At 34.2% G+C, this 15,284-nt stretch overlaps 1 protein-coding gene across 3 annotated transcripts in view; it reads left to right on the forward strand.

Moving 5' to 3' along the window:
- Window positions 1–14,954, forward strand: part of ADGRL4 (adhesion G protein-coupled receptor L4) — a 108,779-nt gene extending 93,825 nt beyond the window's left edge. For 2 of the 3 annotated variants that reach the window (XM_047871601.1, XM_047871602.1), the window contains 2 exons: window positions 13,006–13,174; window positions 13,531–14,954. In XM_047871601.1, coding sequence (XP_047727557.1) covers window positions 13,006–13,170 — 165 coding nt within the window. In that variant the 3' untranslated portion in view covers window positions 13,171–13,174; window positions 13,531–14,954. Of the gene's footprint in view, window positions 1–11,325; window positions 11,418–13,005; window positions 13,175–13,530 lie in introns of all 3 variants that reach the window. The other variant, XM_047871600.1, reaches the window with a different exon arrangement.
- Window positions 14,955–15,284: the final 330 nt, after the last annotated feature.

Here is a 15,284-nt window from a genome sequence, read left to right on the forward strand (position 1 = left end):
TTGAGTGATTTAAGAAAAGATAGCTATCCTCTCCCATAAAATATCCCAGAATATAATATCGGTTTCATGAAGAATATGTTTCTTATATTTAAGTTATCTGGTAATTTTATCTATAGATTGCCTTTTGAATTACTCCTACCTTTTCGATAAACCTTTGAAGATACCCAGATTTTTGACCTGGAAACTTCAGTTCTACCCTGGAGGAGTTTCAACAAAAAATAAGAAATTGTTTATATGAACAATAAATGTTTGACTTATTGTTGAATTATACTACATATTGTTGAAGTATTTATTTTGCTAACATTATTTTAGGGGAAAGTCCTGAAAGTGGAAAAAGATCATCTGTTTTCTATTGAGGTCATATTGCCCAAAATAAAGACTGAAAGGTATAAGTCTGATATAAGGTGATTTTTATAGGTCCAGTGAGACTATATCACAAAACAATTCTTATCCAAGTGTGGAGTAAATATGTTATATTTATCATTGGGCACATCAAATGTTGAGATAATTTGGAAGAACACATTTCTATATAAACATAATTGCCGTTAGTGAGAATAATTGATGTTCCTTGAGAATTTATATATTGAGCACTATTCTAAGTACTTTATATTATTTAACTTACTATACATAACCATTTATGATAAATAGTAATATTATCCATATTTTACATAGGACAAAATGAAATACAAAGAGTTAAATAAATTGACCAGTAAATAAGTATCAGCACTAAAACTCAAACCCATGAAATGTGGCTCTGAGTCCATTTATCCTATTTATTTTGAAGTTGCTTCTGTTACTTTTTTTAAGTGTTTATTTATTTATTTTGAGGCAGAGAGCATGCAAGTGAGTGTGGGGCAGAGAGAGGGAAAGAGAGAATCCCAAGCAGGTTCAACACTGTCAGCGCAGAGCCCAGCGTGGGGCTTGATCCCACAAACCTTGAGATCATGATGTGAGCTGAAATCAAGGGTCCAACGCTTAACCAATTGAGCCACCCAGGTGCTCCACATCTGTTGTTCTTTTCATACTGTCAAATTATATGTAAGGTAATGATCTCCAAATTTTTCAACTCAAGAGCCCATCAGTAAAATATATGTATCTTAATACATAGTTTACATCTTGAAAAATTGTATATACTTAGTAGTTGCCTAATATGATCTGTCACATTATATGATATATACAATATATATTATTACACATTCTGAAAATATAAATTCAAAATTTTGAAGATAACAATGCTTCAATTTAATAATTCTCACTAAAATATTATTAGATTTTTAAATGGAATATTGATTACACTTTTAATACAGCAATCCAAAAGTGTAGATCTAAGTTCAGTTCAACACTTGGTTTTAATGGTTATCAGAACTGATACTTCACCAAGAGACATTAAATCTGTACTTTTGTGTGAATGTATAGCCAATAGATCACACTGAGTGCTGTTCTAACATTCATTTCTTCACATCTTCAGTAATGCTTTCTAATTGCACTTTGAAATAATATTACTAAAAGGAATGTGTATTTAAATTTATAAATGAATGCATTTAAGTTTGTGCCATATTATTTTCCAGATATTATTTCAATTAACGTACCTCATCATGGAGAGCAAAGCTGTTTTCCAATGGTGCATGACTTTTTAAAACTCGAAGTAGAAAACATTAAGAAACTGCTAAACATGTATTATTGACTTTAGAGAAATTATGTGTTGAATTGATTATTACTTTAAATATGATTGAAAATTGTGGATCTAAATGCATATTTCAAATAGCCCTCTTAATAATTTGAATTTTTAAATGACATTTTATCAAATCTGAGTAGATCTTTATGTATTTTAATTTGGTTGACTTACATGGACTTAGAGCTTGGATAGCAACTTACCATATAAGTAGAAAAATAGTCAGTTCTGTCATTGTCCCATGTGTATATTTTTTATCAGGATTAATTTTAACCCACAGTATACTTGGAGACACTTTAGGTCCTAATTTTTTACTTTGTTCGTGTTACTTTGTTAAAACTACATAATGTTTAAAAACATATTCATGTTACTTTGTTAAAACTACATAACTACATAACAACAGGGGCAAACCTCTCTACCTTTAGGCACAAACACTCATCTTGCTGAATGCTTTGAGAGCATGAGTGTCATATATATTTTAAATAGTAAATCCTGGGGAGCCTAAGTGGCTCAGTTGGTTAAGCATCTGACTTCGGCTCAAGTCATGATCTCACGGTTCGTGGGATCGGGCTCTGTGCTGACAGCTCAGAGCCTGGAGCCTGCTTCAGATTCTCTGTCTCTCTCTCTGCCCCTCCCCTACTCTCTCTTTCAAAAATAATAAATAAACATTAAAAAATAATAATAATAAACCTTTATTTTCCTTGGAAAAGTATCAACGGCAATTCTAATGTGTTTCTCCTATGTCCCAGTAGATTATTTTAAGGCATTCTACTTGACCACCAACATGGACCACATTTGAAGACTATCACATTCCTGGATTCTTTGATCACAGAGAACAGTGAAGACAGGCGTCTCCACTAGGGGATCACTGGCATAACGCACTAAATCCTACTCATGTTTACAAGACCTTCACCACTGATGTCTTGACTAAGTTCAATGAATACTAATGCCAGACAGCTGACCATGTCACTACTCATTGCTGTTTCACTCTTCTACTTTTGACCATTTTAAAAATTAAGTAACTATTAGCAGCTAATATAATACATGTCTAAACATTTACGTTTGTGAAATTTTCAATGCCAATTTAATTTTTCTTTACTGGCCCTTCATCTGTGGTTTGGTAGTTTTGTAAAGAGCTTAAGGGCATTATCTTCCCTACCCTGTCTACTAGGTATGAATCTTTGCCCTGGTACTTCCTACTTGTGTCACCTTGGGCACATTATTTAACCTCTCTGTGCCTCTGTTGCCCTAATTGTGAAATAAATGTAATGATAGTGATAATATTAAGAATATTAAGAATTACCCCCATAGAAGTTGGCGTGAGGGTGAAATGAATTAAAAATAGCACTAACAATAATGTCTAGCACACAGAAAATGCTCATAAATATTGTTTTTGTTATGGACCCAAGTTTCAATGTTACAGCAATTTATAACTACCTGCAAAATGCTTTTTATCCCAGAACAACTGTTCACCCAATTGTAAATCCCAGCAGCCCATGCTTGGTGGGAGAGCATTGCTATCTTCTAAAGAATAAACCTCAGGGTATTTATACCATGAATACTGTTAATATCTCAGATGTTCTGTGAAGGATACTCTCCTCTTATAATACTTAGAACCTGTTTAAAAGTGTTTAGTATGTTTTCAGATTGCTTCAACTGTTTCAAATACTGTACCATCATAATTTCTGTGAGTTTCCACCAAATTTGAATTTTTTTAATGTTTATTTATTTTTGAGAGAGAGAGAGAGAGAGAGAGAGAGAGAGAGAGAACAAGCAGGGGAGGGGCAGAGGGAGAGAGAGGAAGACATAGAATCTGAAGCAGGATCCAGGCTCTGAGCTGTCAGCACAGAGCCTAACACAGGGCTCAAACTCATGAACCACAAGATCATGACCTAGGCCGAAGTCAGATGCATAACCAACTGAGCCACCCAGGCGCCCCAAGTTTTCACTAAATTCGTACTAATGCAATTTTACATCTAAGCTTTAGAAAATTTATTTCTAGCCATTATTTCCTTAACACAAGTTTGTTAACAGGTGTCAGCCTAATCCATCACTTCTCAGCATAACTGTCACCGTGTACATCAAGGGATTTCTAATGGGAAGTTCTGCCTGGCCAGGGTGTGTTCTTTACTGGGCTCAAACCTTTTGTATGTGCTTTCGTCCACTGTATACTATATATTTTATCAGTCTCCGCACATACACACATGGTCTGGTTCCACAACAGTTGCAGCATCTGAAAATTTACCCCCTCTTCCTTTGAGATCTCTTTTCAAGCTGTCATATGTGGAGAGGGTGATGTCCTTGGGGGTTTCTACTAAGAAGCTAGTGTCGTCAGGTTACAAAAAAGATCAGATGTGAAAATAATTTTAAAGCTATGGAGTTGTGGTGGCCGTACAAAACACAGGGTGCCCAATTAATTGGAATTTCAGATAAACAACAAGTTATTTTTTAAGCATGCCCCAAATATTGTATGGGAGATACTTATACTAAAAAAGTTTTTGTCATCTAACTGCAATTCAAATTTAACAGGCATCTTGTCCTTTTATTTACTAATGAGACAACCCTATGAGAAGGGCTTATCAAAGTGTGTGTTATACAGAAGAAAATGTGACAGGGACTTGAAGGTATAAACTGTATTTCTGACTTACTGAAAAGGAAATTGTGTACTAGTTATAATTTGTGTTGATCTTCTAAGAAACGTAGAAACAGAATCCACAAATAAGTTTTTGTCTAATTGATTATTCATCACATATCTAGAACATCAATAATAAATACGAGCTATTGATAAGTTCGTATTTTTTTAAACTGGATTTTAAATTTTTATTTAAAATATAGGAAACACAGTATTTCTAGGGTATTTCATATATGTATATATGTAATTTATATTTTATATTTACATGTCTTTTACCTTGCATAGATTTCTGTTGTTGTCAAAACAAATTACCACAAATTTAGTGGCAAAACAACAAATCTACTGTTTCACAGTTCTGGAGGTCAAAAGTCTGGGTACAGCATGGCTCAGCTGTTTCTTCTGCTGCGAGTCCCACTCGGGCTAAAATTAAGGCCTCAGCCATTCTAGAGGCTCTGGGGGAAGAATTTGTTTCCACGCTTCTTCAAGTTGTTGGCCAGATTCAGTTTCATGCAATTGATTTCTTTGCTGGCTGTGGGACAGAGGTCAGTCTCAATTTGTAGGGGCCTCCCACATTTCCTGACTGACGACCTCCTTTGTCTTCAGTTTTCTCTGACCTCCACTTCTGCCTCCTCTCTCCTGCCTCTCTTCCTCTCTTCCATAGCACCTCGCTGCTAAATCCCTTCTGCCTTCCTCTTTCATTTCTAAGGGCTCACGTGCTTACATTGGAACCAACAGGATAATTCAGGATAACTTAAAGCCCATAACTTTATTCTATCTGCACAATCCTTTCTGCTGTATTCACAGGTTCCAGACATTAGCTGTGCCCATTTTCTCAGAAGAGGGGTACATTTTTTGCTTATCACATATTCTAATTTTTTCTGATACTCTGTAATTAGCATAGTAAGTAAGTAAGGGGTGATTCCAATTAAGAAATAAAATCAGAATGAAGACAAAACTCCGACTACTTGATTCCAGTGTAGCTAGTAAATTTGTTTTTAGTTAAGAGATGATATCTTCTCATTTTAAAGCTTCAACTGCAAACTACTGAGCCATCTCGGCAGTGATCTAGGGACTGAAAATGAGTCATTGTTTTTTGTGAGTTTTGTTTTTGCTTTTAGTGCCCTCTCGGTAGGCTAGTAGAAACCTACCCTTTGTCCATGGCAGAAGCAGATTAACTAGGCCAGTTAATTTAAAGGTAATAAAACTATTTGAAAGGACATAGCAGTTGTAATCATGACACATTCTTAAATGAACCAGATTCCATTTGATGTATATGAAAAATTAAAGCATAGGTCTAAAAGTGCTGTAAGAGAAATTTTCTCATTCTTTTTGGTGAGATCTGACATCAGCATATAGATGGCTTCATCAATTATTGAGAAAAAGACTAAGAAAAGAAAAATGACTGATTGGGATGCTTCATTTTGAAGTCTGAATTTGAAGCCCTTGGGTTGAATGTACCTGTAGGTCTAAATCTTTCAGAATTAGCTCATGCTCTCTCCCCAGCTTATCTATGTAAATTTTTTGTTTAAAAAAAAATAAGGTACTTAAACATTTTTAATGCACTCCATCAAACATCAGAGCATGTGTGCCGGGCTTTGAAGCCACTGCATATATCAACAAAGGTAAGAAATAGATCTCCGTATAGATAAATATTCCTTAAGATGAAGCTAGGGGAATGACTTTAAATTTAAAATACTGCTTTCTCTCAAGGGTTAAGTTTTCATGATTTTGAGTGATTTTTTTTTCCGCAGCTATTTTCATTCTCTCTATATTCTCAAGTGCGGCAATGAATTTCAGAGTTCTTGTTTGCCACCTAACGTGCTTGTCTTGCTTATTATTCCCAGAAAAGTATTAAGGACTCCTAATTGACAAGCTAAAACTGTTTTTTTTTATTGAAACAAAAAGGATAATGAATGACTCTGTTCAATTGTAGGTCATTAATTAGCCCCTGTGTTTTCGTGGAACTCATATTTAGTGATAAATAAAAAGGAAACCACAGCTGATAAAATCAGCACACGTTGGTAAACATTAATGATCAAGAGTGTGAATCATTTGAAAGGCACCATTTTCTTAATTAAGGTTCATATTAATGATGTTCCTCGTATTTTAGAGAATCGCTCAAGTATTCAAGTCCGTTATCATGGAGCCAGAATTGCCCATAAACACAGTGCTAGTAGTACCTTTCCAATTATTTAACCTAAAATGCAGTTATTTATCTAGCCTCAAAGTTGTTACTTCTCGAATAATTGCAAACCATTCCTCATGATCAGAAATAACTTTTAATTCTATATAATCTTGGTTTGGGCTTTTGTTTTTATCTTCTCAGACTATTTGTACTTATTTCATAAAACATTCCCTCCTGAAAATATTTTTCCTTGCCATGTAGAATGCAGAGTTTCAACTTAATTTCCACCTCTAAGTAAATAAAGTCATGTGCCTTTCGGTGATACTGATTCTTTAGTTATGGTTTTTTCACTCTATTTAAACATGGATCCAAAGTAGCTTATATATTTATGGATTAAGAGAGAATGCAGGCAGTGTAAAAGCAGCAAATGTAAGTTTTTCGTTACCCCAAATTTGCTGAATATTATAATATGATGGTGGATTTGTCTCTGAGTTTTGTTAAGGAAAAAACCTATTCTTATATTTGGTAAGGAAGACTTTTTCAGGACTACTGTGATAGGTGTCAAAACTATTGCAATAGGGGAGAGAGAGTCAGCTCAATTCTGAATACAATAAATATAGCTGGAGATTTATAGCCAAGGATCAGGTTGTGTGTTGGGGAAAGGAGATGAGTGGGAAATTACTAAGAGCAGATAGCAAAGGTAGGGAGAATTCTTGCTAAATTTACTTAACAGGACTCTTGCTAAAAGGCAGGCCAGTGTGATCAGATACCAAGGTTGGGGGTGGTGAGGAATTTAATTAGATATTGAGAGTGCCCAGATATCAGGGGTGGTAGGATTCTCTCTAGGCTGACTTAGCAGGATTCTTGATAAAACTGAACTCTGCAAAGGTGGACACTGAAGCCAAATGCTGAGGCCTAGTTGAGAAGAGAGCTCAGAGGAGGCTCACTGAAGTTTGGTCAAGAATTTTGTCAGTGCTCTAATGACTAAGGCAAGGGAAGAACGTGTTTGCCTACAGAATTTTCATTATCCAGAACAGTAGAGAATACTGTCACGGTTTACACTGCCATCGAATTGAACTCAAGCCTGATTTTATCATTTGGGTTTCAGTTTTCAATAAACATACACTGGGAGGCAGTATGTAACAAGGTGGCATTTAAACAGGAGTGGTGAAGGAATTTGCCCTGGCAATTCCTGAAAGCCCGGCAAATACAACCACCCTAGGGCACGCTGGTGGGCTGGAGGAAGGACAGAGAATCCAATGTGAATGTAGTGACGAGATCAAAGGATAGAGATGTAGGACGTGAGAGAAGAGGTATAGTGAGACAAATCTAGAGGCCATTGTGAACTCCTTAGATCTAACTCTGAGTGAGATGAGAAGCCATCAGAAGATTCTAAATAGAGACATGGTCTGACTTACATTTTAAAGGGATCAGTCTGACTGCTGTAATGTGAGAATAGAAGGCGAAGACAGAAGCTGGGAGACCAATTAGGGGGCTTTTGCAATAGTCCAGATGAGGCACAGTGTGGCCTCTCCCAGGAGAGGCACTGCAAAGACAGTAAGTGGTAGTCATATTCTGAATATGTTGTAAAGGTAGAGGAGAAGGGTTTGCTGATGAAGAAGACTGATCTTCTAGAAGGATGAGGTAACTTTTTTTTTTGAGGTGAGGAGATTGAAGCAAAACTAGGTTCTTTGGGGGAAGAAAGGCAGCTTGGTTTTTGACATGTTCAACTCCTGATGCCTACCAGACCTACTGAAGCAGTTGGGTAGGACGTTAAGGATAATATTTTGAGGGGCACCTGGGTGGCTCAGTGAGTCAAGCATCCAACTCTTGATCTCGGCTCAGGTCATGATCTCACTAACCGTGAGACAGAGCCCCACATCAGGCTCTGACAGCACAGAGCCTGCTTGGGATTCTCTCTCTCCCTCTCTCTCTCTCTGCCTCCTGCCCCACTCACACTCTGTCTCCTTCAAAATAAATAAACATTAACAAAAAAAGGATAATATTTTGAGCCATTGGGTCTGATAACCCAGGAAATGAGTGTGCATAGATAGATCTGATGACTGAGACACTGAGTAATCTCTTATTTTCTCTGCGTTGCCTCCTTTGGCTTCACTGGTCATTCAAGATTGGCTTAGAAATCATTTGTTAGTGTGCCATTACCTGTGTTCTTTTACACTACTATGCAAACAGTCACTGGGCATTTACTGAATAGTGTTGTACCTATCGATTGGTCATCTCTTCCATTATACTGTAAGTTTCTTAAGGAAAAGGCTTAAAAGTGTTCTTTTCAGGGAAGTGGAAGAATAAATTAAAATCCTTCGCATTTAACACAAAATCTAAGTAATATTCAGCTTTGTCTACTTCACTCACCTCTTTTCATACTACCCTTCCCTTTATTTACTACACCCCAGTCCCCTTTGCTAATTCCTTCAGCGTATACCATATCCTCAACTCTCTCAAGCCTCATGGGTTCTTTGATCTGCTAATGCATTATAACTTATTAAGTTTTGGTTTAAATACTAAATCCTAAAAGAAGTACTTCCTGAACCTTTATCTTAATCCACCCTCGTTTTGTCTCTCTTAATAACCCAAATTTGTCACTTGATAGCATTTATCCCAGTTTGTAGATTTATAAGTATTTGTGTGATAATTTACTATAGAATTGTCTTAATACATTTATGAGAACAAAGGACAATGTCTGTTTTGTTCATTAATATACCCACCTCTCACCACTATCCCAGAGACTTGAGCCCTTTATAAAATGTTTAGAATACATGTAAAAAGCTTCATATATTTGAATTAGTACCAATGAATGTGGATAATATAATCAACATGTTTGTGATTTTATTCATTACGTAAAACTGTAACACCATTTGATAAATATATTTTAATCTGTGTTCTCTTATAATTGGTAAAGTATAAAATTATGGAATAGGAATTAGTCTCCTGCTTGTCCAGCAACACCTGGTTTTTATAAGTATGTAAACATTCTCCCTATTGGACACAAAAATGTACTTTCCAGAACTGGATCACCCATAGGGAATAAGTTTACATACTTATAAAATGATGTGGAACAACATTTCAAATATATACGTACTTCTGAGAAGACATAGCAGTATGAGCAACTATTTTTCAAGCCTGTTTTATTGAAAACATTTAAGAAACTTTAGTTAATATTACAAATTAGTCACATGGAAAATGTATGCAACTAGAAAACAATTTTTTTGTTAAAGCTATCTCACAACTCTTTGCTGAGATGACATATTCAATATAAATACTTCATAAAAATTCTTCAAAAATACTCAAACCAACAGTGGTTTGACATATATTATTTATACTAGCTGAATTATAATACTTTTTATTATTTAAAAATATATGGATATAATTATAGAATTAAATACAGTTGTTTCCAAATTTACTTAAAGAAGCTATAGCTATAAAACCCTAGAAAATATGATGCATCCCTCCTTCATAAGTATAGTCTCCTTACAAACTTAAATATTATTAAATTATCATTTCAGTTAGTTATTTGAGCTAAGATAGGGTGAAACTATCAATTCAATCAATTTTAATATGCTACCTCTCCCCCTCTACAGTTGCTGAATTCTTTTCTTTGTATCAAAGAATTATTGTAATTAGAATTAATTAATAATATAATTAGAAGTAATAGACATTTGGAAGCAGAAAGAACAGAATAGACCCTCCTCTAAGATTTTCTCTCAAGGACTTCTCCATGGAGAAGTGACTATATGAAATTATCTGACCCATTATTTCATACTGCTATTTATAATAGTAATTAGTAAATTTTGAGAAGTTATACAAAACTTCTTAGAATATAGGGGAAAAAAGCCAATTTTTTCCATAGCTATAACCTCTTGAAATACTAGTATAAGAATTAGATTAAAATACTGCATTTTGCTATTTTTACAAAATGGCTTTTGAAAAAATGTTTGGATTAATAAAATGTATTCAATAAATGATTAAGCTATAAATTATTTTTATAATATTTAATATTTTTAATTGTTAGTATTCTCATATTAAAGTGGACATACACTAAAAGGTACCCTTAATTTAGTCTTCTGGGACCACAAATATGACCTAAAGGTTTCCAAAAATACGGGAAAGAGGAAACTTTTCATAAGCAGTCACTTTAAAAGGAGTAAAAATTGTGTGTATTCTACTTAGCCCATAATAGGAAATATAAGTAATAGAATGATAAATGCTTTTTAATAAAATGTATATGCCTTCAGAAACATTTCTTTCATTGATTGATATTTTGAAAGATTCTGAGGTTAAATCTAAGGGAAGGAAATTTCAGCGTAAATATTAGGCGACATTGCTAGATGAACCATACAAAAGAAAGTACATTCAAACATTTTCTAGGTGTTTGAAGGTGTTTTGTTGGGTTTTCTAATCCCTCTGATCTCTTTTTCCAGTTTAAATTTTTAAAAGCTGACAGAATTATCACTAACACTTCTCATCGAAGAAACAGCACACAATTGAATGAAGAAAAATTTGATTTCTCAAATGTTCACAAAGTTTTTCAAACCAAAATTTTACTTAATGTGCATATTAATCTTATTATTGGCAGCAGCTGATAATCATCAATCTGTAGATGTGATCATACATCTGAAGAAGTTTCTTGAACAGGTTGTTTTTAATACAGTCTGGCAAATTGTATTACCATTTGTACCAACAATTTTCAGTGACATTATAAAGATCAACCCCAGATCTGTTTCTACCAGAGGGCTTGTACTTTGTAATATACATAAAAGTTCTAAGATTTTCTAGTTTCCATCTTATTTGAAATCTTTACTATTTATTTATTCCCTTTATATGTATCTAATTTACTATGAAAACGGTCTTTTCTTTGAAATTCATTTATTTTCTCAGGTTAATCTCTTGGCTTTTGGATTTATCATATACAAAGTTTTTCGTCACACTGCAGGGTTGAAACCAGAAGTTAGTTGCTATGAGAACATAAGGTAAATGTCTCTTTCACTCTATTTCTTTAGTAGTTAAAAGATTGAGTACCTTAAGGCACAAATAACTCTTGGAAAGGCTTTTTTTAAATTTTTTTTTATAACTTTCTTCTGCCATATTAAAAAAGCTTATTGTCAAATAGCATTTTAAATATGTTTAATAAGACTATAATCACCACAGATTAAATGGTAAGTAAAGCCATCTTTTCTAACATAATCCCCTTTGAAAGAAAAGATGATGGCTGTGTTTTAAGGCAAAAATTGGCCTTAGCGATTTTCTTTGGAAAACATTCCTCAGAGCTTAGTAACTGTGTTTCTTTCTTGTGACTCCTAGTTTGCATGCTGCCATGATTTTTCCTTCAACCCTCTCTTTAAAACTGATTTATTGAGACCTCGAAAATGGTTTGTTCAGGAAAAACTGAAGTGTACTATAGGGAACATTAGAAACGACTAACGTTTGTGTTGCTTGGAAACACTCCTGTAGTTTCAATACCTTACACAAGATTTATAGTTAGGATTTAGCAAACGTTTGATCGATTACTTTCTTTTACTCCTCACCATTCATAGCTTCATGTAGTGTGCTGGTTTTAATAAAGTTGAAAATGACTCATTTTCTGAGGTATACTGCTAAAACATCTTCTGCAGGAGAGAATGATTGGACAAAGAATGAATAAGAAAATAATCATTAATTGCCTCATTTTCAAAGCAGTGTCCTCAGTGAGCAGGATTGAATGTTGTTTTACCAGAAGTCATAGGCAGTAAGTTGAAAATATGTAAGAGTATGTGCATGTATTTTTTTTTAATTTTTAAGAAAGCGGTATTCTGACACGAATTTATTTTGAGGCAACTGTATTGTAACAGCAGAAAAAAGAATCTAGTTTTATATTTTATGCTTTCTTCTTTACTAAACCTGAAAGGAAAGCAGAACCTTCCTTTGATGTCATGCACATGTACTCACCCAAGTCCACCCGGTATACTTTGCAAGGTTTCTTAGGGAAAATGCTCCCTAACAGATAGATGTCTTACCTTCAGGAATTATTACAACATTTGATTTGAAATCAAAGCACATACACTGCAGTATACTAGATAAAAATATTTTAAGATTAAGGGAATTCCAGGACGCTTGGGTGGCTCTGTCGGTTAAGTGGCCAACTTCAGCTCAGGTCATGATCTCACAGTTCTTGAGTTCGAGCCCTGCCTCGGGCTCTGTGCTGACAGCTCAGAGCCTGGAGCCTGCTACACATTCTGTGTCGTCTTCTCTCTCTGCCCCTCCCCTTCTCTTTCTCTCTCTCTCTCTAAAATAAGTAAACTTTAAAAAAAAATTTTTTTAAAGATTAAGGAAACTCCTTGAAAAATACCATATTTTAATAGCGTTGCCTTCATTTTGGAAGTGCATCCCTGTCATGGTGCAGTAACATACCCTAAAGGCTGTCCCACGTAACTAGCATGATGTATCAGTTTCAAAATCCTTATTGGTCTTTGCAGATTTCTTAATTGTACCAAAAAGCCATTTCCCACATAATTTGAGGAGTTTAGGGATGTGTTGAGTCTATGTCATTTTCTTAACCGAAACATTTCAAATGTGTTACAGGTCTTGTGCCAGAGGAGCCCTTGCTCTCCTGTTCCTTCTTGGCACCACCTGGATCTTCGGGGTTCTCCATGTCGTGCACGCATCAGTGGTAACAGCTTACCTCTTCACCGTCAGCAATGCTTTCCAGGGGATGTTCATCTTCTTATTCCTGTGTGTCTTATCTAGAAAAGTAAGCAGTTTCTTTTATTATAATTGCGGTCAACCCTATAGCATATTCATGTAGCATCGGCTACTAAATTGATAAAAATTCTTATTCTCATGGATTTGTGCTGTCTTTATTGCCTAATGCAGTACATTTTAGTATCAAAATAATTGGAACATCTATCTGTTCGTATGGAAATATGCTTTAAAAAAACTTGCTCTTAGGAATGTAAACATAGCTTATATTAATTTAAGCATATTCTGACAGATAATGAGAAAATCATACTTTAGAAAACGAAATATAACAATTTAATGTGATTTGAAAATAATTTGATGTGACCATTGCAATTATGTTTAACATTTCTTTTTTTTTCTTCTTTTTAGATCCAAGAAGAATATTATAGATTGTTCAAAAATGTCCCTTGTTGTTTTGGATGTTTAAGGTAAAAATAGAGAACTGTGGATAATTTTTGCTCTACATAAGAAAACCAAGCTGTGGATGGCCAATGTATAAAAATGACTTGAATCAATGATCTAATTATTAATTACTAGATAAGTATTTTAAATCCATTTTTCTGTTTACAGTGTAGAAACTGTAGATAAGATACCATAATTATGTACCATATAGCTATAGTTTGCTTTCCCACATGACATAGTTAGTTATGTCAAAATAGTATTGCAAATATTTGAAAAGTAATTGGTTTCTCAGGAGTGATATCACTGCGCCCAAGGAAAGACTTTCTTTCTAACACAAGAAATATATGAATGTCCTGAAGGAAACCACTGGATTGATATTTTTGTGACTCATGTTGCCTTTGAAACTAGTCCCCTATCACCTTAGTAATGAGCTCTGTTACAGAAAGTGGAATATGAGAGAATGAAGGGGCAGAATGTAAAGCAGTAAAAAGGAAATGGCTATTATAACAATGAGATGTATTTTGAGTGAACTTGTTTTTTTTGTAAATTAAATGAGAAATTATAGCTGAAATAATTGAATAAACACTTCTTACCACTGCATGAATTTTTCTGAACTTAAATTTATACTAAAACAACTTAGACCTTTTCTATATTTATTTTCTTTCCTAATATTCGAAAAAAACCCACAAAACTTTACAAATGAAAAGGCAGGCAATTATGTTCTGGTTTTTGGGTTAACATCATAAGGAGGTATGTGCTGTTTCCATACTAATTTCATAGATTATAACTTCAAATCTTTAATCAGAAATACATAAATGTGTCAAACTATAATATTTTTCATGGCTGTAAATGTAAAAATAGTGTATATAAAAATTGAAGTATTCTCTTCTATAACCTTTCAGTGTAGTGAATAATATCGGATCTCATTAGGCTAGTATATTTGAGTTCTTTATTTCTTTTAATTTTGGAAATATTATAGTTCACATGACAATATTCCCTTTTAACTTACTATTTTTAAAAGGGCATTGTAAATATGAAAGTATTCAGAAAGTGAATTGCCATTTTTTTCTGTTCAGAAAAGTACACATTTTAAAATGTTATTTATAACAAAGGAATCACTGAGAACTGTAGAAATGTTCGCAGTGGATATATTTTCTGACAGTTTTCTACTATCTATTAAAGCATATCTGCTTAAATGTATGGTTTCTATCTATCCTCAAATCTTCTCATTAAAATGTGGAAGCAGGGATTTTATTTCAAAAATATGTAATTGTCTGCACCTGCCTGTAGAAGTATGCCAACACACTAAATGTTGTGATTTTAATTTCTCCAGCTTTTAAAATGAAGTCTGTCAAAACTTGCTCTAACAAATAAAATGTTATCTAAATGAATACAGCTACTGTTTGCTGAGTCATTTTCTCAAGAAAGATGAGCTACCTGCCAATATGTCCCTACACATTTTTAGAGAATCCATGATAAATTTTCATTATATCTTCTGATCTCTTATATGCTAAGCCTGTGACCTATTATTACCATTGTCATTATAGAACAGGGTTATAAGCATGTGATATTGAAAAACTAATCTGTTCAATCAATACATACGAATGATGTATGGCAGGCAGAATAATAGCTCTCCCAATACTCTCACACCCTAATCTTCAGAATCTGTGGCCACTATGTTAGGTTACATGGAGAGAAGAATTAAGATCGCTCATCAGCTG

The sequence above is a fragment of the Prionailurus viverrinus genome, chromosome C1 (genome assembly GCF_022837055.1).
Source record: "Prionailurus viverrinus isolate Anna chromosome C1, UM_Priviv_1.0, whole genome shotgun sequence".
NCBI classification, from domain to species: domain Eukaryota; kingdom Metazoa; phylum Chordata; class Mammalia; order Carnivora; family Felidae; genus Prionailurus; species Prionailurus viverrinus.